Raw genomic sequence first — 24005 nt, forward strand, 5'->3', positions numbered from 1 at the left:
CTCTCCTCTCCCCCTGAATCATTTAGTCTGAATCCCCAGCTCAAGAGAACAGCTCTCCTCTCCCCCTGAATCATTTAGTCTGAATCCCCAGCTCAAGAGAACAGCTCTCCTCTCCCCCTGAATCATTTAGTCTGAATCCCCAGCTCAAGAGAACAGCTCTCCTCTCCCCCTGAATCATTTAGTCTGAATCCCCAGCTCAAGAGAACAGCTCTCCTCTCCTCCTGAATCGTTTCATCTGAATCCCCAGCTCAAGACAACAGCTCTCCTCTCCGTCTGAATCCCCAGCTCAAGAGAACAGCTCTCCTCTTCCCCTGAATCGTTTCATCTGAATCCCCAGCTCAAAGAGAACAGCTCTCCTCTCCCCCTGAATCGTTTCATCTGAATCCCCAGCTCAAGACAACAGCTCTCCTCTCCGTCTGAATCCCCAGCTCAAGAGAACAGCTCTCCTCTTCCCCTGAATCGTTTCATCTGAATCCCCAGCTCAAGAGAACAGCTCTCCTCTCCCCCTGAATCGTTTCATCTGAATCCCCAGCTCAAGAGAACAGCTCTCCTCTCCCCCTGAATCATTTAGTCTGAATCCCCAGCTTTTCTCTCCTCTCCTCCTGAATCGTTTAGTCTGAATCCCCAGCTCAAGAGAACAACTCTCCTCCTCTCCTTTCCATGTCATGTCTAGTCTGAGATCCAGTAAAGTGCAGTTAACACTATACATCATTGTTACAGCAGGGTGTCAGGCAAGGTGTCACCACTTAGCTGACAGAACTAACAGAAACACAACCTCTAGTTATTCATCCTGGTATGGTAGTGCCCTCTCAAGTTCCAAGTGGTCATTGAACACAGCTGATTGTACAGGCTCCATCAGCCTCTCTCTCTCCCTCCCCCCCCTCCCCCTCTCTCTCCCTCGCTCCCTCCCTCCCTCCCCCTCTCCCTCCCTCGCTCCCTCTCCTCCCTCCCTCCCTCCCTCCCTCCCTCCCTCCCTCCCCCTCCCTCCCTCTAACTCTCTCCCTCCCTCTACCTCTCTCCATCCCTCTCCCTCTCTCCAGCTCCCTCCCTCCCTCCCTCCCTCCCTCCCTCCCTCCCTCCCCCCTCTCTCCCTCTCCCTCCCTCCCTCCCTCTACCTCTCTCCATCCCTCTCCCTCCCTCTACCTCTCTCCCTCCCTCTACCTCTCTCTCCCTACCTCTCTCTCTCCCTCCTCTACCTCTCTCCATCTCTCTCCCTCCCTCCCTCTCCCTCCCTCCCCCTCTCTCCCTCTCCCTCCCTCCCTCTACCTCTCTCCATCCCTCTCCCTCCCTCTACCTCTCTCTCTCCCTACCTCTCTCTCTCCCTCCTCTACCTCTCTCCCTCCCTCTACCTCCCTCTACTCTCTCCCTCCCTCTACCTCTCTCTCCCTCTACCTCTCTCTCCCTCTACCTCTCTCTCCCTCTACCTCTCTCTCCCTCTACCTCTCTCTCCCTCTACCTCTCTCTCCCTCTACCTCTCTCTCCCTCTACCTCTCTCTCCCTCTACCTCTCCCTCCCTCTACCTCCCTCCCTCGCTCTCTCCCTCCCTCGCTCTCTCCCTCCCTCGCTCTCTCCCTCCCTCGCTCTCTCCCTCCCTCCCGCCCTCGCTCTCTCCCTCTCTCTCCCTCTCCCTCTCCCTCCCTCCCTCTCGGTCTCCCAGCCTCTGAAGCAAGAAGCAAAGAGAGCGGTAGTGTTTTTTGGGGTTGGTCAGATGTTGCCGTGTTGGCTCATAGCCACGGCACACAGAGCTGAATGATTAGATAGAGCTCAGCGGACGCCAGCCAGGCCAAACATATGGTACAGACTGGGTGGGATAATACACTGATATCCCTTATTGAGAAACACAGAGATCTTACATTTACATTTTAGTCATTTAGCAGACGCTCTTATCCAGAGCGACTTACAGTAGTGAATGCATACAGCCAGGCCAAGCATATGGTACAGACTGGGTGGGATAATAAACTGATATCCCTTATTGAGAAACACAGACATCTTTATTCTCTTCTATGCATATGGTGCTTTTCATATTCTATACACTAGTCTATATAATGTTTAGCAAATACCAAGCCGTATAAAGAGCTGCTTTGTCCGGGTAAAAGTTGGCCACTGCCAGAGTCTCTGAGCCAACAGGGACAGGTGTGTGTGTGTGTGTCTATACATGAGTGAGTGTGTGTGTGTCTATACATGAGTGAGTGTGTGTGTGTGTGTCTATACATGAGTGAGTGTGTGTGTGTGTGTGTGTCTATACATGAGTGTGTGTGTCTATACATGAGTGAGTGTGTGTGTGTGTCTATACATGAGTGAGTGTGTGTGTGTGTGTGTCTATACATGAGTGAGTGTGTGTGTGTGTGTGTCTATACATGAGTGAGTGTGTGTGTGTGTGTCTATACATGAGTGAGTGTGTGTGTGTGTCTATACATGAGTGTGTGTGTGTGTGTGTCTATACATGAGTGTGTGTGTGTGTGTGTCTATACATGAGTGTGTGTGTGTGTGTGTGTGTGTGTGTGTCTATACATGAGTGAGTGTGTGTGTGTGTCTATACATGAGTGTGTGTGTGTGTGTGTGTGTGTGTGTGTGTGTGTGTGTGTGTGTGTGTGTGTGTGTGTGTGTGTGTGTGTGTCTATACATGAGTGAGTGTGTGTGTGTGTGTGTGTGTGTGTGTCTATACATGAGTGAGTGTGTGTGTGTGAACCATTCACCTTCTCTACTGTTATTATGGAGGATGAAGCACAAAGAGAACACCGTTGTTGTTACAGGACCAACCACCTGAACACTTTAATATATACTTATTAGAGGTCGACCGATTATGATTTTTCAACGCCGATACCGATTATTGGAGGACCCAAAAAAAGCCGATGCTGATTAATCGGACGATTTTTAAATATATATTTTTCATAATGACAATTACAACAATACTGAATGAACAACAAACACTTTTATTCTAACTTTATGTATTATATTAAATCAATAATGAAACATGTTCAATTTAGTTTAAAAAAATGAAAAAACACAGTGTTGGAGAAGAAAGTAAAAGTGCAATATGTGCCATGTAAGAAAGCTAACGTTTAAGTGCCTTGCTCAGAACATGAGAACATATGAAATCTGGTGGTTCCTTTTTAACATGAGTCTACAATATTCCCAGGTAAGACGTTTTAGGTTGTAGTTATTATAGGACTATTTCTCTCTATACCATTTGTATTTCATATACCTTTGACTATTGGATGTTCTTATAGGCACTATAGTATTGCCAGCCTAATCTCGGGAGTTGATAGGCTTGAAGTCATAAACAGCGCTTTGCTTCAAGCATTGCTAAGAGCTGCTGGCAAACGCAGGAAAGTGCTGTTTTAATGAATGCTTACGAGCCTGCTGCTGCCTACCACCGCTCAGACTGCTCTATCAAATATCAAATCATAGACTTAATTATAATATAATAAACACACAGAAATACGAGCCTTACGTCATTAATATGGTCAAATCCAGAAACGATCATTTCGAAAACAAAACGTTTATTCTTTCAGTGAAATATGGAACCGTTCCGTATATTATCGAATGGGTGGCTACCCTTTAGTCTAAATATTGCTGTTACATTGCACAACCTTCAATGTTATGTCATAGTTATGTACAATTCTGACAAATTAATTACGGTCTTTATCAGGAAGAAGTGGTCTTCACACAGTTCGCAACGAGCCAGGCGGCCCAAACGGCTGCATATACCCTGACACGAATGCGCTTTTGTTAAAACATCACCCGTTTGGCGAAGTAGGCTGGTGATTCGATGATAAATTAACAGGCACCGCATTGATTATATGCAACGCAGGACAAGCTAGTTAACCTAGTAATATCATCAACCATGTGTAGTTAACTAGTGATTATGTTAAGATGTTTTTTATAAAGATAAGTTTAATGCTAGCTAGCAACTTAGATTGGCTCATTGCAGCCACAAGGTCCTTTTGACGCTGCACTTGCGTAACAGGTGGTCAGCCTGCCACGCAGTCTCCTCGTGGATTGCAATGTAATCGGCCATAATTGGCATCCAAAAATGCCTATTACCGATTGTTATTTAAACTTGAAATCGGCCCTAATTAATCGGCCATGCCGATTAATGGGTCGACCTCTAACACTTATATTGGGATATTTATGGGAACTTACTAAAAAGGCAAAGAGGAGGGGGGACAGGAGGAGGAGGGACAGGAGGAGGGAAAAGAGGGACAGGAGGAGAGAAAAGAGGAGGGACAGGAGGAGGAGGAGGGGGGACAGGAGGAGGGAAAAGAGGAGTGACAGGAGGAGGAGGGAAAAGAGGAGAGACAGGAGGAGGAGGGAAAAGAGGAGGGACAGGAGGAGGAGGGACAGGAGGAGGGACGACAGGAGGAGGAGGGAAAAGAGGAGGGACAGGAGGAGGGAAAGGAGGAGGGAAAGGAGGGGGGGGGGCAGGAGGAGGAGGGAAAAGAGGAGGGACAGGAGGAGGAGGGACAGGAGGAGGAGGGACGACAGGAGGAGGAGGGACAGGAGGAGGAGGGAAAAGAGGAGGGACAGGAGGAGGGAAAGGAGGAGGGGGGACAGGAGGAGGAGGACTGAAAAACAGCTTCTATCTCAAGGCCATCAGACTGTTAAACAGCCATCACTAACATAGTGGCTGCTGCCAACAAACTGACTCAAATCTCTGGCCACTTTAATACATTTAATAAATGGATTTAATAAAGGTATCAGTAGTCACTTTAAATAACGGCACTTTAATAATGTCTACATATCCTACATTACTCATCTCATATGTATATACTGTATTCTATACCATCTACTGCATCTTGCCTATGCCACACGGCCATCGCTCATCCATATATTTATATGTACATATTCTCATTCACCCCTTTAGATTTGTGCGTTTAAGGTAGTCATTGTGAATTTGTTAGATTACTTGTTAGATATTACTGCACTGTCGGAACTAGAAGCACAAGCATTTCGCTACACTCGCATTAACATCTTCTAACCATGTGTATGTGACCATAAAATTGTATTTTATTTCAGGAGGAGGAACAGGAGGAGGGACAAGAGGAGGAGAGGGACAGGAGGGACAGGAGGAGGGACAGGAGGAGGAAGATGGACAGAAGGAGGAACAAGAGGAGGGACAGGAGGAGGAAGATGAACAAGAGGAGGAGGAGGGACGAGGGGGGACAGAAGGAGGGACAGGAGGGACAGGAGGAGGAAGATGAACAAGAGGAGGAGGAGGGACGAGGGGGGACAGAAGGAGGGACAGGAGGAGGGACAGGAGGAGGAGGAGGGACGAGGGGGGACAGAAGGAGGGACAGGAGGGACAGGAGGAGGGACAGGAGGAGGAACAGGAGGAGGAGGCACAGGAGGAGGAGGCACAGGAGGGGGAGGGGGGACAGGAGGAGGAGGAGGAACAGGAGGAGACACAGGAGGAGGGGGGACAGGAGGAGGAGGAACAGGAGGAGGCACAGGAGGAGGAGGGACAGGAGGAGGAGGAGGGACAGGAGGAGGAGGAGGCACAGGAGGAGGAGGGACAGGAGGAGGAGGAGGGACAGGAGGAGGAGGAGGGACAGGAGGAGGAGGAGGCACAGGAGGGGGAGGGGGGACAGGAGGAGGAGGGACAGGAGGAGGCACAGGAGGAGGAGGGACAGGAGGAGGAGGAGGGACAGGAGGAGGAGGAGGCACAGGAGGGGGAGGGGGGACAGGAGGAGGAGGGACAGGAGGAGGAGGGACAGGAGGAGGCACAGGAGGAGGAGGGACAGGAGGAGGAGGAGGGACAGGAGGAGGAGGAGGCACAGGAGGAGGAGGGGGGACAGGAGGAGGAACAGGAGGAGTAGAGTCCTGACTTGCAGCATGGCCTTTGAGAGAGATGGAGACATTTTTAGAGATGTTTGAAGTGGATAAATGTCCATCAGCCTCCTCTCCTCTTCTTTCCTCTAGTGGCTGCTGTGTGTTTAATGCTGCGTACCATCTGAGACGCTCATCTATAATGTATTGCTGTCCGCCTGGCTGGTCGACTGTCTTCACAGCTCAGTTACCCTTGGAGAGGCAGGAACCTGTCCTTCAGTTCAGCACGACTGAACAATAAACATGGTCTTCGTTCGGCAATTCTACTATTATCATCATCATCCATAAAATCAATATTTTTTCAACCTTGAGAATGAAGAATTTCTCAGTGTATTATTAATCTGTGATTCCAACACCATCATCATCCATTTTTAACTGTATTATTAGAATCATTTGTTGTAATCTCAGAGCCAACCTTAACCCCTAGAACCAAGCCCAGAGCCAACCCTAGAGCCCAGAGACAAGCCCAACCCGAGAGCTAAGCCCAGAGCCAACCTTAACCCCTGGAACCAAGCCCAGAGCCAACCCTAGAGCCCAGAGACAAGCCCAACCCGAGAGCTAAGCCCAGAGCCAACCTTAACCCCTAGAACCAAGCCCAGAGCCAACCCTAGAGCCCAGAGACAAGCCCAACCCGAGAGCTAAGCCCAGAGCCAACCTTAACCCCTAGAACCAAGCCCAGAGCCAAGCCCAGTGAGAAAGCAGAGCCACAGGGACTGTTTTCACAAACAAATGACAGAGGGAGAGAGAGGGGAGGAAGGAGGGAGGGAGAGAGAAGGGGGAGGTGGGGGGTAGTGATGAAAATAACCCGTGTTAGCAGCAGCAGCTGATGGGACAGAGGCAATGCCTCCCGCCACTAACCCTCTCCTCTTCCTCTCCTCTTCCTCCCCTCCCTCACCCTCTCTGTTTGTGAACTTGGCCATGTCCTTGCCACAGTGCATTTAGGTGGAACATAGCAAGACACAGAGGAAGTATATATATATATATATTGGCAGGTTTCTGGAGGGTTGGGGAGTAGGGCAAGAATTTGTATCTCCTGGTCACTGAACCAGAGATCCACATTCTTCAGAAAGTAGTCATACCCTTTGACTTATTCCATATTTTGTTATGTTACATCCTGAATTCAAAATGCATTCTATATATTGTTTTTTTTCTCTCACCCAGACATTTTTGCACATTTATTGAAAATGAAATACAGAAATATCTTACATATTAATATTCACACCCCTTTTGCTATGCCACTCCAAATTGAGCTCAGGTGAATCCAATTTTCTTAAGATGCCACAACAACTTGACTGGAGTCCACCTGTGGCCAATTAAATAGCTTGGACATTATTTAGAAAGAAACACCTGTCTATGTAAGGTCCCATATTTGACAGTGCATGTCAGAGCAGAAACTATTGTCCAATTAACTGCCCAAAATATCTCCAATATATACTTGTGTTCAGGCATGTCTGGGGAAGGGTATGAAACAATTTCTAGAGTGTTGAAAGTTTCCAAGAGCACGGTGTTCTCCATAATTTGGAAATACCCAGACTCTGCCTAGAGCTGGCCGTCCAACCAAACTGAGCGACTAGGCGAGAAGGACCTTGGTTAAGGAGGTGACCAAGAACCCAATGACCACTGACAGAACTACAGTTCCATGGCTGAAATGGGAGAACCTACCAGAAGGACAACAGTCTCTACAGCTCTTCATCAATCTGGGCTTTATGGGAGAGTGGCCAGACAGCTGAGAAAAAGCTGAGAGAAAAAAAGGCACGACAGCACAACCGAAGTGCATTTGCAAAAAGGCGCGTGAACGACTCCGAGAATAAGGCAAAAATATTATGTGCTCTAATGAGTGAGAAAATGTAACTCTTTGGCCTGAATGCAAAGTGCAATGTCTGGAGTAAACCAGGCAGAGCTTATCACCCATTTCACACCATCCTTACCGTGAAGCATGATGGTGGCAGCATCATGCTATGGGGATCATTTTAAGCGGCAGGGACTGGGAGACTGGTAAGGATAGAAGGAACAATGAATGGAGCCAAAATACAGGCAAATCCTTAATGAAAACCTGCTTCAGCGTGCAAACGACCTTAGACTGGGGGCAAAGATTTGTATTCCAACAGGACAATGACTCCAAGCATACAGCCAAAACAATTCTGGAATGGCTTCATAACAAGAATGTGAAAGTCCTTCAGTGCCCCAGCCAAAGCACAAACTGGAATCCCATTGCAAATCTGTGGAAATACTTGAAGATTGCTGTTCACTGCCACTCCCCGTTTAACTTAAAAGAGTTGAGAAAATCTGCAAGGAAGAATGGGAGAAATTCCCCAAATCCAGACGTGCAAAGCTGGTACAGACATACCCAAGACGACTCAAAGCTGATACAGACATACCCAAGACGACTCAAAGCTGATACAGACATACCCAAGATGACTCAAAGCTGATACAGACATACCCAAGACGACTCAAAGCTGATACAGACATACCCAAGACGACTCAAAGCTGATACAGACATACCCAAGACGACTCAAAGCTGATACAGACATACCCAAGACGACTCAAAGCTGATACAGACATACCCAAGACGACTCAAAGCTGATACAGACATACCCAAGACGACTCAAAGCTGATACAGACATACCCAAGATGACTCAAAGCTGATACAGACATACCCAAGATGACTCAAAGCTGATACAGACATACCCAAGACGGCTCAAAGCTGATACAGACATACCCAAGACGACTCAAAGCTGATACAGACATACCCAAGACGACTCAAAGCTGATACAAACATACCCAAGACGACTCAAAGCTGATACAGACATACCCAAGACGACTCAAAGCTGTAATCGCTGCCAAAGGTGCTTCTACAAACTATTGACTCAGGGGTGTGAATACTTATGTAAATGAGATATTTCTGTATGTCATTTTCAATAAATTTGAAATCTCAATAAACATGTTTTCACTTTGTGTGTTGTGTGTAGGTGAATTATTATTTTTTTCATTAATTTTGAATTCAGGCTGTAAAAACAAAATGTAGAATATGTCAAGGGATATGAATACTTTCTGAAGGCACTGTACGTGAATTAAGGGTAACAATTAAGAACTGTGATTGTTTTAAATTAAAATGGTCAAAAATATATAAAATAGCTTCTCTGCAAAGAGCAATTTCTCAAGCAAGAATTTTGCTAAGACTGTCTGGGAGTGGTCTGAGTGGCGAGGTGAAACTGAAAACTAGCTGTTATTGGCAGAGAGTTTTGGAACTTTTTCACATTTTTATTTTACCTTTATTTAACAAGGTAAGTCAGTTAAGAACAAATTCTTATTTACAATGACGGCCTACCAGAAGGCAAAAGGCCTCCTGCGGGGACCGGGACTGGGATTAAAATAAAAAATGTAATATAGGACAAAACATACATCACAACAAGAGAGACAACAACACTACATAAAGAGAGACCTATGGCAACAACACAGCATGGTAGCAACACAGCATGACAACAACATGGTACCAACACAACATGGCAGCAGCACAACATGGTAGAAGCACAAAACATGGTACAAACATTATTGGCCACAGACAACTGCACAAAGGGCAAGAAGGTAGAGACAACAATACATTGATACTAAGAAATCCTTAGGCGCTGACAATTTAGACCCGTACTTACTTAAGTGTGCTGCACCTATCATTGCTGGTTCAGTGACACACATTTTTAATCTAACATTAAGCACAGGAAATATCCCTAAGGTGTGGAAAGCAGCTTTTGTTCTGCCACCTACATAAGGGAGGTGACGGTAGTGATTTGGATAACTATCGACCCATCTCTAGGCTCCCTTGTCTGGCAAAGATCCTAGAATCTATAGTCAACAAACAGTTACAGTCTTTTCTTTCTGCTAACAGTATTCTTAGCACCAATCAATCTGGTTTTAGATCTAAACACAGTACCACATCGGCCACTATGCTTGTTGTAAATGATATTACAAATGCCTTAGATGATAGAAAGCACTGTGCTGCGTTGTTTGTAGATTTGTCAAAAGCTTTTGACACTGTAGACCATGCTATCCTTTTGAGTAAGCTGTCATCTATAGGACTGGGCACTGATGCCTGCCGATGGTTTTATGACTATCTTAAAGATAGAACTCAGGCCGTCATGGTCGACGGGGTCAAGTCTGACCCCCTACAGTTACTTAAAGGGGTCCCTCAGTGTTCAATAATTGGCCCACTATTGTTCTCACTTTATATAAACAACATTGGTGATGATGTCAGATATTGTAAATTCCATTTATATGCAGATGACACAGTGATGTACTCTATTGCTCCAACAGCGGACCAAGCTTTAATGCAGTTGGAGTCTGATTTTAGGATACTACAGGAGTCTCTTTTACAGCTTAAACTTGTTTTAAACGCTAAGAAAACAAATGTCATGTTTTTTTCTAGGTCTAAACTCTCAGTTAGAAACACTTTTGTAATCACTAGCTTGGATGGTACACAAATCAAACAGATCTCTGCATATAAATACTTAGGGGTATGGTTAGATGATAAGCTTTCTTTTAAAAAACATGTTACTGAATTGGGAAAAAAGCTCAAATTCAAGATAGGGTTCTTTTACAGAAACAGGGCTTGTCTGTCCTCCGTAAATAGAAAACAAATTGTGCAGGCTACTTTTATATCCGTTTTAGATTACGGCAAACACATTAAAACCACTGGATGCTATTTACCATTGTGCACTCAGGTTTATCACGGGTGATAGTTACAAAACTCATCACTGTATCTTATATCAACATGTGGGTTGGGCGTCTCTATCTGTGAGGCGAGAGCAACATGCTCGCTTGTTTATTTCTAAAGCGCTTCTTTTAAAACTACCTCCATATATATCATCATTCATTTCCACTAGATATACTAATTTTAAAACCAGATCACAGATGTGGATTACATTAGAGACTCCTGCGGTCTCCACAGAGTTGGGTAGGACTGCCTTTAGTTCCTTTGCACCTTATTTATGGAACAAACTGCAGATCCAACTTCAGTTAGACACTCTGGTGTCCCTTGCCCATTTCCAAAATGTTATGGAGGATCAATATGATGTTGTCTGTGATTGTTTCTGTTGAATTGTCTTTGTTTTGTATGTTTGAAATGTTCTTGTCTGTATGCCTAAAACTGTACATGTCAACATGTTTACACAGGGCACAGCCGTAAAAGAGATCCAGGTCTCAGTCTGTTTTCCCTGTTAAAATAAAGATTTCAATTTTTTTTTTTTTAAATACATCATGCGAAGCAGCCACAACTGTCAGTAAGAGTGTCCATGATCGAGTCTTTTAATGAAGAGACGGAGATAAAATGGGCCAGTTTGAGTGTTTTTTGCAGCTTGTTACAGTCGCTGGCTGCAGCAAACTGAAAAGAGGAGCGACCCAGGGATGTGTGTGCTTTGGGGACCTTCAACAGAATGTGACTGGCAGAACGGGTGTTGTATGTGGAGGTTGAGGGCTGCAGTAGATATCTCAGATAGGGGGGAGCGAGGCCTAAGAGGGTTTATAAATAAGCATCAACCAGTAGGTCTTGTGACGGGTATACAGAGATGACCAGTTTACAGAAGAGTATAGAGTGCAGTGAAGTGTCCTATAAGGAGCATTGGTGGCAAATCTGATGGCCGAATGGTAAAGAACATCTAGCCACTCGAGAGCACCCTTCCCTGCCGATCTATAAATTACATCTCCATAATCTAGCATGGGTAGGATGGTCATCTGAATCAGGGTTAGTTTGGCAGCTGGGGGTGAAAGAGGAGTGATTTCGATAGAGGAAACCAGGTATAGATTTAACTTTAGCCTGCAGCTTTGATATGTAATGAGAAGGACAGTGTACCATCTAGCCATACTCCCAAATACTTGTATAAGGTGACTACCTCAAGCTCTAAACCCTCAGAGGTAGTAATCACACCGGTGGGGAGAAGGGCATTCTTCTTACCAAACCACATGACCTTTGTTTTGGAGGTGTTCAGAACAAGGTTAAGGGCAGAGAAACTAAGAAAGCGTTGTTGTAGAGTGTTTAACAGAAAGTCCGGGGAGGGGCCAGCTGAGAATAAGACTGTATCATCTGCATATACATGGATGAGAGAGCTTCCTACTGCTTTAGCTATGTTGTTGATGTAAATTGAGAAGAGCGTGGAGCCTAGGACTGAGCCTTGGGGTACTCCCTTTGTGACAGACAGTGGATAAGACAGCAGATGTTCTTACTTCATACACTGCACTTTTTGAAAGAGGTAGTTAGCAAACCAGGCCAAAGACCCCTCAGAGACACCAATACTTCTTAGCCAGTCCACAAGAATGGAATGGTCTACAGCATCAAAAGCTTTGGTCAAGTCATTAAAAATAGCAGCACAACATTGCTTAGAATCAAGGGCAATGGTGACATCTTTTAGGACCTGCTGCTGTGGCTTCTGGAAGGAAATGCTTTCGGCATTTTCAACCGGTGTCGCTCATTCAGCCAACAGAAGCTTTCAACCAGTTCTCCCCATTAAGCAATGAGTCAGAGTCAGAGGCCGAGCTTCCTTTGGTCTCTCCTCCACCCGTTACGGGGTCTGAGATGCCGAAGCCTCCCACCATTAGCTCTGACAAATTGAAAACCCTAGTCATTGGCGACTCCTTTACCCGCAGTATTAGACTTAATAATCCCGCGATCATACACTGTTTACCAGGGGGCAGGGCTACCGATGTTAAGGCTAATCTGAAGATGGTTCTGGCTAAGGCTAAAACTGGCGAGTTTGCATTGAGCAATTGTCTCTGCCCCCCTCCTAGTTAGGGGGAGTGATGAGCTCTACAGCAGAGTCTCACGACTCAATTGCTGGTTGAAAAATGTTTTCTGCCCCACCCAAAAGATAGCATTTGGAGACAATTACAGCCTGGCTTGATGAGGAGTGACGGACTCCATCCTAGCTGGATGGGTGCACTCATCTATGAACATGGACAGGACTCTAGCTCCTCTAGCTCCACAATGAGATAGCCAGCCTGCCAGATTAGTGGAGTCTGCCACTAGCACAATCAGTGTAGTCAGCTCAGCTGTCCCCATTGAGACCGTGCCTGTGCCTCGATCTAGGTTGGGCAAAACTAAACATGGCGGTGTTCGCCTTAGCAATCTTACTAGAATGAAGACCTCCTCCATTCCTGCCATTATTGAAAAAGATTGTGATATAAAAAGATATCTCATCTCAAAATAGGCCAACTTAATGTTAGATCCCTCACTTCAAAGGCAGTCATAGTCAATGAACTAATCACTGATCATAGCCTTCATGTGATTGGCCTGACAAACATGGTTGAAGCATGATACATTTACTGTGTTAAATGATGACTCTCCTCCTGGTTACACAAGTGACTATATCCACCGCGCATCCCACAAAGGAGGAGGTGGTGCTAACAGCAAATTTCATTATTATTATTATTTTATTTTTTCCCAAGACTGCGTTTTCGTCTTTGGAGCTTCTAGTCATGAAATTATGCGGCTACTCAATCACTTTTTATAGCTACTGTTTACAGGCCTCCTTGGTCATATACAGCGTTCCTCACTGAGTTCCCTGAATTCCTTCGGACCTTGTAGTCATGGCAGATAATATTCACATTTTCTGTGACTTTAATATTCACATGGAAAAGTCCACAGACCCACTCCAAAAGGCTTTCGGAGCCGTCATCGACTCAGTGGGTTTTGTCCAACATGTCTCCGGACCTACTCACTGCCACAGTCATACTCTGGACCTAGTTTTGTCCCGTGGAATAAATATTGTGGATCTTAATGTTTTTCCTCATTATCCTGGACTATCGGACCACCATTGTATTACGTTTGCAATCGCAAAAACAAATAAATCTGCTCAGACCGCAACCAAGGATCATCAAAAGCCGTGCAATAAATTCTCGGACAACCCAATGATACCTAGATGCCCTACCAGACTCCCTGTACCTACCCAAGGACATCAGAGTACAAAAATCAGTTAACCACCTGAGGAACTACATTTAACCTCGCGTAGTACCCTAGATGAAGTCGCACCCCTAAAAACAAAAAACATTTGTCATAAGAAACAAGCTCCCTGGTATACAGAAAATACACGAGCTTTGAAGCAAGTTTCCAGAAAATTGGAACGGAAATGGCACTACACCAAACTGGAAGTCTTCCGACTAGCTTGGAAAGGCAGTACCGTGCAGTATCGAAGAGCCCTCACTGCTGCTCGATCATCCTATTTTTACAACTTAATTGAGGAGAATAAGAACAATCCAAAAATGAATTTTTGATACTGTCGCAAGGCTAACTAAAAAGTAGCATTCCGCAAGAGAGGATGGCTTTCATTTCAGCAGTGATAAATTCATGAACTTCTTTGATGAAAAGATCATGATCATTAGAAAGCAAATTACAGACTCATATTTAAATCTGTGTATTTATCCAAAGCTCAGTTGTCCTGAGTCTGCACAACACTGCCAGGACCTAGGATCAAGGGAGACACTAAGGTTTTTTAGTACTATATCTCTTGACACACTGATGAAAATAATCATGGCCTCTAAACCGTCAAGCTGCATACTGGACCCTATTCCAACTAAACTACTGAAAGAGCTGCTTTTTGTGCTTGGCCCTCCTATGTTGAACATAATAAACAGCTCCCGAAATACTGGATGTGTACCAAACTCACTAAAAGTGGAGGTAACAAAGGCTCTCTTGAAAAAGCCAAACCTTGACCCATAAAATATAAACAACTATCGGCCTATATCGAATCTCCCATTCCTCTCAATTTTTTTTGAAAAAGCTGTTGCACAGCTACTCACTGCCTTCCTGAAGACAAACAATGTATACGAAACACTTCAGTCTGGGTTTTAGACCCCATCATAGCACTGAGACTGCACTCAGGAAGGTGGTAAATGATCTTTTAATGGCGTCAGACCAAGGCTCTGCATCTGTCCCCGTACTCCTAGACCTTAGTGCTGCTTTTGACACCATCGATCACCACATTCTTTTGGAGAGATTGTAAACCCAAATTGGTCCACACGGACAAGTTCTGGCCTGCTTTAGATCTTATCTGTCGGAAAGATATCAGTTTGTCTCTGTGGACGATTTGTCTTCTGACAAATCAACTGTAAGTTTCGGTGTTCCTCAAGGTTCCATTTTGGGACCACTATTGCTTTCACTATATATTTTACCTCTTGATGATGTAATTCGGAAACAATGTTAACTTTCACCTCTTTGCGGAGGATACGCAGCTGTACATTTCAATGAAACATGGTGAAGCCCCAAAATTGCCCTCCCTGGAAGCCTGTGTTTCAGACATAAGGAAGTGGGGGGCGGCATATTTTTTTACTTGTAAACTCGGACAAAACAGAGATGCTAGTTCTAGGTCCCAAGAAACAAAGAGATCTTCTGTTGAATCTGACAATGAATCTTGATGGCTGTACAGTCGTCTCCAATAAAACTGTGAAAGACCTCAGCGTTACTCTGGACCCTGATCTCTCTTTTGACGAACATACCAAGACTGTTTCAAGGACAGCTTTTTTCCATCTTTGATTCATTGCAAAAATCTGAAACTTTTTGTCCAAAAAGGATGCAGAAAAGTTAATCAATGCTTTTGTCACTTCTAGATTAGACTACTGCAATGCTCTACTTTCCGGCTACCCAGATAAAGCACTAAATAAACTTCAGTTAGTGCTAAACACAGCTGATAGAATCTTGACTAGAACCCAAAAATGTGATCATATTACTCCAATGCTTGCCTCTCAACAGTGGCTTCCTGTTAGGGCTAGGGCTGATTTCAAGGATTTACTGCTAAGCTACAAAGCATTACATGGGCTTGCTCCTACCCATCTCACAGGTGTGGTCTTGCCGTACATACCGTCACGTACGCTACGGTCACAAGACGCAGGCCTCCTAATTGTCCCTAGAATTTCTACTCAAACAGCTGGAGGCAGGGCTTTCTCCTATAGAGCTCCATTTTAATGGAATGGTCTGCCTATCCATGTGAGAGACGCAGACTCGGTCTCAACCTTCAAGTCTTTATTGAAGACTCATCTCTTCAGTAGGTCCTATGATTGAGTCTAGTCTGGCCAGGGGTGTCATGGTGAACGGAAAGGCACTGGAGCGACGAACCACCCTTGCTGTCTCTGCCTGGCCAGTTCCCCTCTCTCCACCAGGATTATTTGCCTCTAACCTTATTACGGGGGCTGAGTCACAGGCTTACTGGTGCTCTTCCATCCTGTCCCTAGGAGGGGTGCGTCACTTGATTGGATTGAGTCACTGACGTGATTTTCCTGTCCGGTTTTGAGCCCCCCTCGGGTTCGTGCCGTGGGGGAGAGCTTCGTGGGCTATACTCGGCCTTGTCTCAGGGTAGTAAGTTGGTGGTTGAAGATATCCTTCTAGTGGTGTGGGGGCGGTGCTTTGGCAAAGTGGGTGGGGTTATATCCTGCCTGATTGGCCTTGTCCGGGGGTATCGTCGGACGAGGCCACAGTGTCCCCCGACCCCTCCTGTCTCAGCCTCCAGTATTTATGCTGCAATAGTTTGTGTTGGGGGGCTAGGGTCAGTCTGTTATATCTGGAGTATTTCTCCTGTCTTATCCGGTGTCCTGTGTGAATTTAAGTATGCTCTCTCTAATTCTTTCTCTCTTTTTTCTCGGAGGACCTGAGCCCTAAGACCATGCCTCAGGACTACTTGGCCTGATGATTCCTTGCTGCCCCCAGTCCACCTGGTCATGTTGCTGCTCCAGTTTCAACTGTTCTGCCTGCGACTATGGAACCCTGACCTCTTCACTGGACATGCTACCTAGTCCCGGACCTGCTGTTTTCGACTGTCTTTCTCTACCGCACCCGCTGTCTCTGAATGATAGGCTATTTAAAGCCAACTGACATTTACTCCTGAGGTGCTGACCTGTTGCACCCTCTACAACCACTGTGATTATTATTTGACCCTGCTGGTCATCTATGAACGTTTTAACATCTTGGCCATGTACTGTTATATTCTCCACCCGGCACAGCCAGAAGAGGACTGGCCACCCCTCATAGCCTGGTTCCTCTCTAGGTTTCTTCCTAGGTTCTGGCCTTTCTAGGGAGTTTTTCCTAGCCGCCGTGCTTCTACATCTGCATTGCTTGCTGTTTGGGGTTTTAGGCTGGGCTTTTGTATAGCACTTTGTGACATCAGCTGATGTAAGAAGGGCTTTATAAATACATTTGATTGATTGATTGACTGACCTTTAAGGTTGCGGAAAACCAGATTGCATACCACAGACAATACTATAGACATCAAGAAAGCAGTTGATTATTGACAAGTTTTTACAACACTTTTGATAAACCGTGGCTGCCTTCCAAGCAATGGAAACCTCCCCAAAGAGGAGAGAAAGGTTAAAAAGGCCAGAGATAGGCTTGGCGATGATAGGGGCAGTAATATTAAATAGGAAATGGTCTAAACCATCTATACCAGTTTCAGGAACTCCTCGGACTCAGTGACCGCCTGCAGGGAGAAACTTTGTAGTGGGGCAGTGGAAAAAGAGGGAGGAGCATCGGGTATAGGCACATTAGAAGGGGTGGGAGATGAGGAAATGTTGAACCTTTTCATTTTGGTCTATTCATTTTAATAATTTCACAGTATTATTCCAACGACATAGTGTGGAAATATATATACAGTAAAACACAGCAAAATTGAGTTTTTGACTGGACTGGGCCTTTAATTGAATAGGAAAAGCCTCAGATTGGCAAGCATTGACCGGCAGCTAGCTAACATAGTGGCATGGGCCATATACATCCTCCACACACTGTGTGTGCATCCCAAATAGCACCCTAATGCCGATATAGTGCAGTACTTTTGACCAGAGCCTGAGGTACTATATTTGGAATAGTGTGCCATTTGGCACTCACACACGGTCTGATTAATACAGCTAATGTAACACCTGCCCCATGGAGGTAGGATATAATGAAGATGGCAGGGGGGAGAGGGGGAGAAAAAGAATCACTACCTCATCACAGTACTGATGAGAGCCCTCTCCGTTACCCTCCGAAACACCGGAGCCCAAGCTGTTACCGCCAGGACCTCACAGAATTACAAGACACTTCTGTGAGGGACCTCATTTATCATGTTCTCTTCTCTGCTCTCTCTCTCCATCTTTCTCTCCCCTCCGTCGCTCTTCTTCTCCCCCCCTCTCACAAAGAACCTAGTACACAAATGAGCCATCCAATTACGTCAGATGGCTTTGCTAGCCTAGTGGAGCACACTTCCTCCCTCTAAAATCCGCTCGCTCTAATAAACTCTGAAAAGACCCAGGGGGGTATTGGGTCCCTCTCATTTCACCTCTCTCTCTGAGTTTGAGAGGAGCTTATTTTCATAAGAGATGAATAGTCTACTGACTGAGGTGCATACTGTACTGCTCTCTGAGTTTAAAACCAGGATGAGAAGAGTTTAGATTAGGTCCTGATTGACAGCAACTAGTCACTGGCTTGGTGATTCTTTTAGAAGTTTTTATTTTTTATTTAACCTTTATTTAACTAGGCAAGTCAGTTAAGACCTAATTCTTATTTACAATGACAGCCTACCCCAAGCCAAATCTGCATGACACTGGGCCAATTGTACGCCGCCCTATGGGACTCCCAATCACGGCCGGATGTGATACAGCCTAGATTCGAACCAGGGTCTGTAGTGACACCTCTAGCACTGAGATGCAGTACCTTAGACCGCTGCGCCACTCGGGAGCCCCAATGTTCTAGTGTAGTAAACAACATGTGGATGCTGCTGTGGGGTTTAGGGGGTTTTCTATGGAGGGAGAGAGGCCTCCACTCCTGTGTTGTCTTGGCTGTGTGCTTAGGGTCCTTGTCCTGTTGGAAGGTGAACCGTCACCCCATACTGAGGTCCTGAGAGCTCTGGAGCAGGTTTTCATCAAGGATCTCTCTGTACTTTGCTCCGTTCATCTTTCCCTCGACCCTGATTAGTCTCCCAGTCCCTGCCCCTGAAAAACATCCCCACAGCATGATGCTGCCACCACCATGCTTCACCGTAGGGATGGTGCCAGGTTTCCTCCCGAGATGACACATGGCATTCAGGCAAAAGGGTTCAACCTTGGTTTCATCAGACCAGAGAATCTTGCTTCTCATGGGAGACAGGATCAAGGCAAAGATGAAAGGAGCAAAGTGCAGAGAGATCCTTGACAAAAACCTGCTCCAGAGCGCTCAGGACCTCAGACTGGGGCGAAGGTTCACCTTCCAACAGGACTGCGACCCTAAGCCTACAGCCAAGACAACGCAGGAGTGGCTTCAGGACAAGTCTCTGAATGTCCTCGAAGTGGCCCAGCCAGAGCCTGGACTTGAACTCGATCAAACATCTCTAGAGAGTCCTGAAAATAGCTGTGCAGCGACGCTCCCCATCCAACCTGACAGAGAAGAATGGAAGAAACTCCCCAAATATAGATGTGCCAAGCTTGTAGCGTCATATCCAAGAAGACTCAAGGCTGTAATCGCTGCAAAAAAGGTGCTTCAACAAAGTACTGAGTAAAGGGTCTGAATACTTATGTAAATGTGATATTTCAGTTTTTGCTTTGTCATTATAGGGTATGGTGATGTCATTATGGGGTATTGTGATGTCATTATGGGGTATTGTGATGTCATTATAAGGTATGGTGATGTCATTATGGGGTATTGTGACGTCATTATGGGGTATTGTGACGTCATTATGGGGTATTGTGATGTCATTATGGGGTTTTGTGATGTCATTATGGGGTATTGTGATGTCATTATGGGGTATTGTGTGTAGATTGATGAGGGGAAAAAACCTAACAAAATGTGGAGATCTCAAATAAAAATTTTGAGCAGTGTAGGGTACTTCCTTCAGTACTTCTAACAGCCAGCCAGCTGACGGGCGGACGGATAAAAGGAACAGACAGACTAACGGACAAAAAGACAGCCAGCCAGAGAGATGTACTCACAGGCGTGCAAGGAGAAGTGTTTACGTTCTGCGGGGGCTGCAGCAGGGTCTCCTGGGTGTACTGTTGGGGTTTGGGGGAGCACTGCTGCAGCCAGAGAGGTCTCTCCTTCCCCCAGGAGGTGCTGGATGGAGTGCAGCTGAAAGCACGGATCAGACAACAGCACTGAAGCCGCACGCGACACCCTGAAGAGACACAGAGGATATGTTAAAGCAAACTCTCACTAAAGCCAAAGAACTAGTGTACTGTCATTGGTCAGACTACACAGTTTTCCATTATGGAGAGTGCAGAATGCTTGGCAAGAACGTTTCAACATGGAGAACATTCAAGGTGTTTTTGAACACCACTTCCTATCACACAGTGCATCAGAACTTGAAAGATGAATCTCAGCCAAGACAGGACACATCTTTCATAGTGTGACATCTTGTTCCTGTGCAGACTACCTGGAAAATAGTAACGACCACATGTCATGCTGGCTGTGTTGGCTTTATAATAAGTCCTGTCAACTGACATTGAACACTCTGAGCTCACTATCTCTGCTTCTCCTTCCTCCTCAGCGTTCAATCACTGGTCTCTACATTCACTCCCTGTTCTCGTTCCCTGTTGGTGCTTCTCAGTACCAGACTATTTCTCTCTCACACACGTTTATTCCCGGAGGCGCTCCTCAATACCAGACTACTTCACACATCAATCTTTTATTATTTTATATGGACTTTTGACAAGACCAGACGCACACATCCATACAGCTAGCTACACACACAGCCATACAGCTAGCTACACACACAGCCATACAGCTAGCTACACACAGCCATAAAGCTAGCTACACACACACACAGCCATACAGCTAGCTACACACACACACAGCCATACAGCTAGCTACACACACACACAGCCATACAGCTAGCTACACACACACACAGCCATACAGCTAGCTACACACACAGCCATATAGCTAGCTACACACACAGCCATACAGCTAGCTACACAAAGCCATACAGCTAGCTACACAAAGCCATACAGCTAGCTACACAAAGCCATACAGCTAGCTACACACACACACAGCCATACAGCTAGCTACACACACACACAGCCATACAGCTAGCTACACACACACACAGCCATACAGCTAGCTACACACACACACAGCCATACAGCTAGCTACACACACACACAGCCATACAGCTAGCTACACACACACACAGCCATACAGCTAGCTACACACACAGCCATACAGCTAGCTACACACACAGCCATACAGCTAGCTACACACACAGCCATACAGCTAGCTACACACACATCCATACAGCTAGCTACACACAGCCATACAGCTAGCTACACACACAGTCATACAGCTAGCTACACACAGCCATACAGCTAGCTACACACACAGTCATACAGCTAGCTACACACACAGTCATACAGCTAGCTACACACACAGTCATACAGCTAGCTACACACACAGTCATACAGCTAGCTACACACAGCCATACAGCTAGCTACACACACAGCCATACAGCTAGCTACACACACACAGCCATACAGCTAGCTACAGACAGCCATACAGCTAGCTACACACACAGCCATACAGCTAGCTACAGACAGCCATACAGCTAGCTACACACACAGCCATACAGCTAGCTACAGACAGCCATACAGCTAGCTACACACACAGCCATACAGCTAGCTACAGACAGCTATACAGCTAGCTACAGACAGCTATACAGCTAGCTACAGACAGCTATACAGCTAGCTACACACACAGCCATACAGCTAGCTACAGACAGCTATACAGCTAGCTACAGACAGCTATACAGCTAGCTACAGACAGCTATACAGCTAGCTACAGACAGCTATACAGCTAGCTACAGACAGCTATTCAGCTAGCTACACACAGCTATACAGCTAGCTACAGACAGCTATACAGCTAGCTACACACACAGCCATACAGCTGGGTTACAGGACAGCTATACAGCTAGCTACAGACAGCTATACAGCTAGCTACAGACAGCTATACAGCTAGCTACAGACAGCCATACAGCTAGCTACACACAGCTACAGCCAGTACCCAGTACTGACACTATGTCCATGATGCAAGCACTGGAAATAGATGATGTAGACTAGACAACAGGATAGTTCAAAGCTTTTCTGTTTGTATAGTCCCCATGCTAACATCTAACTATTCCCCAAGACAACACGGCATTAATATTCCACAGATGGGGAGGAAGCTGACAGGGAAGTAGAGGGGTGAAGACAAGCGTAGTTTCCTCTGTGCAGCAATAAGGGAGTTGGAGTGAGGTGGAGTAAACACACAGTAACTGATGCCTGGTAGCACAGCTGGAGGATGAGACTGAGGCAGGACCAGTCCTGTGACTGTGACTGTGACTCAGACAGACAGACAGACAGACAGACAGACAGACAGACAGACAGACAGACAGACAGACAGACAGACAGACAGACAGACAGACAGACAGACAGACAGACAGACAGACAGACAGACAGACAGACAGACAGACAGACAGACAGACAGACAGACAGAGGGACACATGATGTTGGGCTGGGCTGTATAGAGTACTTTACTATATACCGGTATTGAAGTATGGACCAGTTTGTATTTTTACTTTACTTTCTATAACTGTATTTCAAAGTTTGGTTAGTTAAACGTGATACGCACTTCAGCGTGTGTAAAGTCATTTTTATTTTATTTTTTATAGTTTACTCGTTATCTACTAGAGTCGTCTTTCTCCCTTCTGCTGCGTACCGCTTCCCACACCAAGCCCTGCCCCGTCACTCAAGAAGAGAGAGCGTTTTGCTCGACCACGGAGTCACAAGCACTTTACTTGCCATTCACTCTGCAGTCCACATGGTCAGAAAGATGCAATGAGATGTTTGTGAGGAAACAAACCGATGCTGCTTTCCACAAGCCTTCTATAATTACACTTGTAGTTCTGGTTCCTACCCTGGTCAATAATTCCTCCCTGGCTTATTCATTCATTGTCACGTCAAACAACAATGTATTCAAGGTGCTGCCCACTATATTCCAACTATAGAATTAGAATAAATAAGTCTATTTCCATAATTCCACAATATTTCACCAAATAACTGAGACTATACTTTTTGTCCATATCATGCAGCCCTGCGAGGCACAGTGTGGAAATGATACCAGAAGTGTGGTAAATGGAGACATTTTAGAAAATGAACAGTATAAAATAAACAGAATGAAGAAAGGCCTATTGAAATGACTTATAACTACTTATAACTACTTATGAAGAATATTTTGAACTTTCATTATTCAAAAACAGAAAATACTATAAAAAAAAAAAAAGTGAAAAATATCATGATATTTTGGCCCATAATCGCCCAGCCCTAACATGATGGGTAAAACCAGTAAGATATCATCAGCCAAATGAAGCACACCTGGGTGTTGTGACATGGTTAACAGATGGCAGAGGAATATAGGGAGCAGGAGGGAGAGAGAGACCAGTGAAGCACAAACCATTGTAAATACCACCAATATTTAATCTTTCCCTACTATTCACACTACAACTATTTGCACATCGCTAAAATACAGTATATAGCTGATAATATAACACTTAAAATGTCGAGCTTTTTAAACCTTTGTGAGTGAAATGTTTTCTGTTAATTTCTAAGTTTTTGTTTCTTCTCACTTGTGTTGGTTTCTTTCATTTGCTTTCGCTATTTACTAATAAAGCCCCTTTGAATTGAATTGAGAGTGGGGAGGGAAAGAAGAGAGAGGGAGAGGAATGGAGATCGAGAGAGGGAGAGGAGAGAAAGGAAAGCGGATAGAGAGAGCGAGAAGAGAACGGGAGATGGAAAGAAAGATAGAGAGAGAAAGGAAGAGAGAGAGAGAGGTATGGATGGAGAGGTTGGTGGTATAGGTGAGTGGGTGATTTCCAAAATGCGCGCGCGCGCGCACACACACACACACACACACACACACACACACACACACACACACACACACACACACACACACACACACACACACACACACACACACACACACACACACACACACACACACACACACACACACACACACACACACACACACACACACACACACACACCAACAGGGAGTTAGAGTAGCTCAAAAAACACATTTCATCAAACCCCTCAGCAGTCAGGGCAGCCAACATCTCAACCCCTCCGAAACACCACACCTTCTACAAGCATCAACCCTCCTCAGACTAGTCTACACACTACACCTACAACCCTCCTCAGACTAGCCTACACACTACACCTACAACCCTCCT

At 45.5% G+C, this 24005-nt stretch overlaps 1 protein-coding gene across 1 annotated transcript in view; it reads right to left on the minus strand.

Annotated features, from left to right (window-relative positions):
• rnf123 (ring finger protein 123) overlaps positions 1-24005 on the minus strand; it is a 274648-nt gene that overhangs the window by 39022 nt on the left and 211621 nt on the right. Inside the window, exon 35 of the mRNA XM_014168342.3 lies at positions 19735-19916. Within this exon, the coding sequence (XP_014023817.1) occupies positions 19735-19916 (182 nt within the window). The remainder of the gene's footprint in view (positions 1-19734; positions 19917-24005) is intronic.

The sequence above is a fragment of the Salmo salar genome, chromosome 22, assembly GCF_965601325.2.
Source record: "Salmo salar chromosome 22, fSalSal1, whole genome shotgun sequence".
Lineage (NCBI taxonomy): Eukaryota > Metazoa > Chordata > Actinopteri > Salmoniformes > Salmonidae > Salmo > Salmo salar.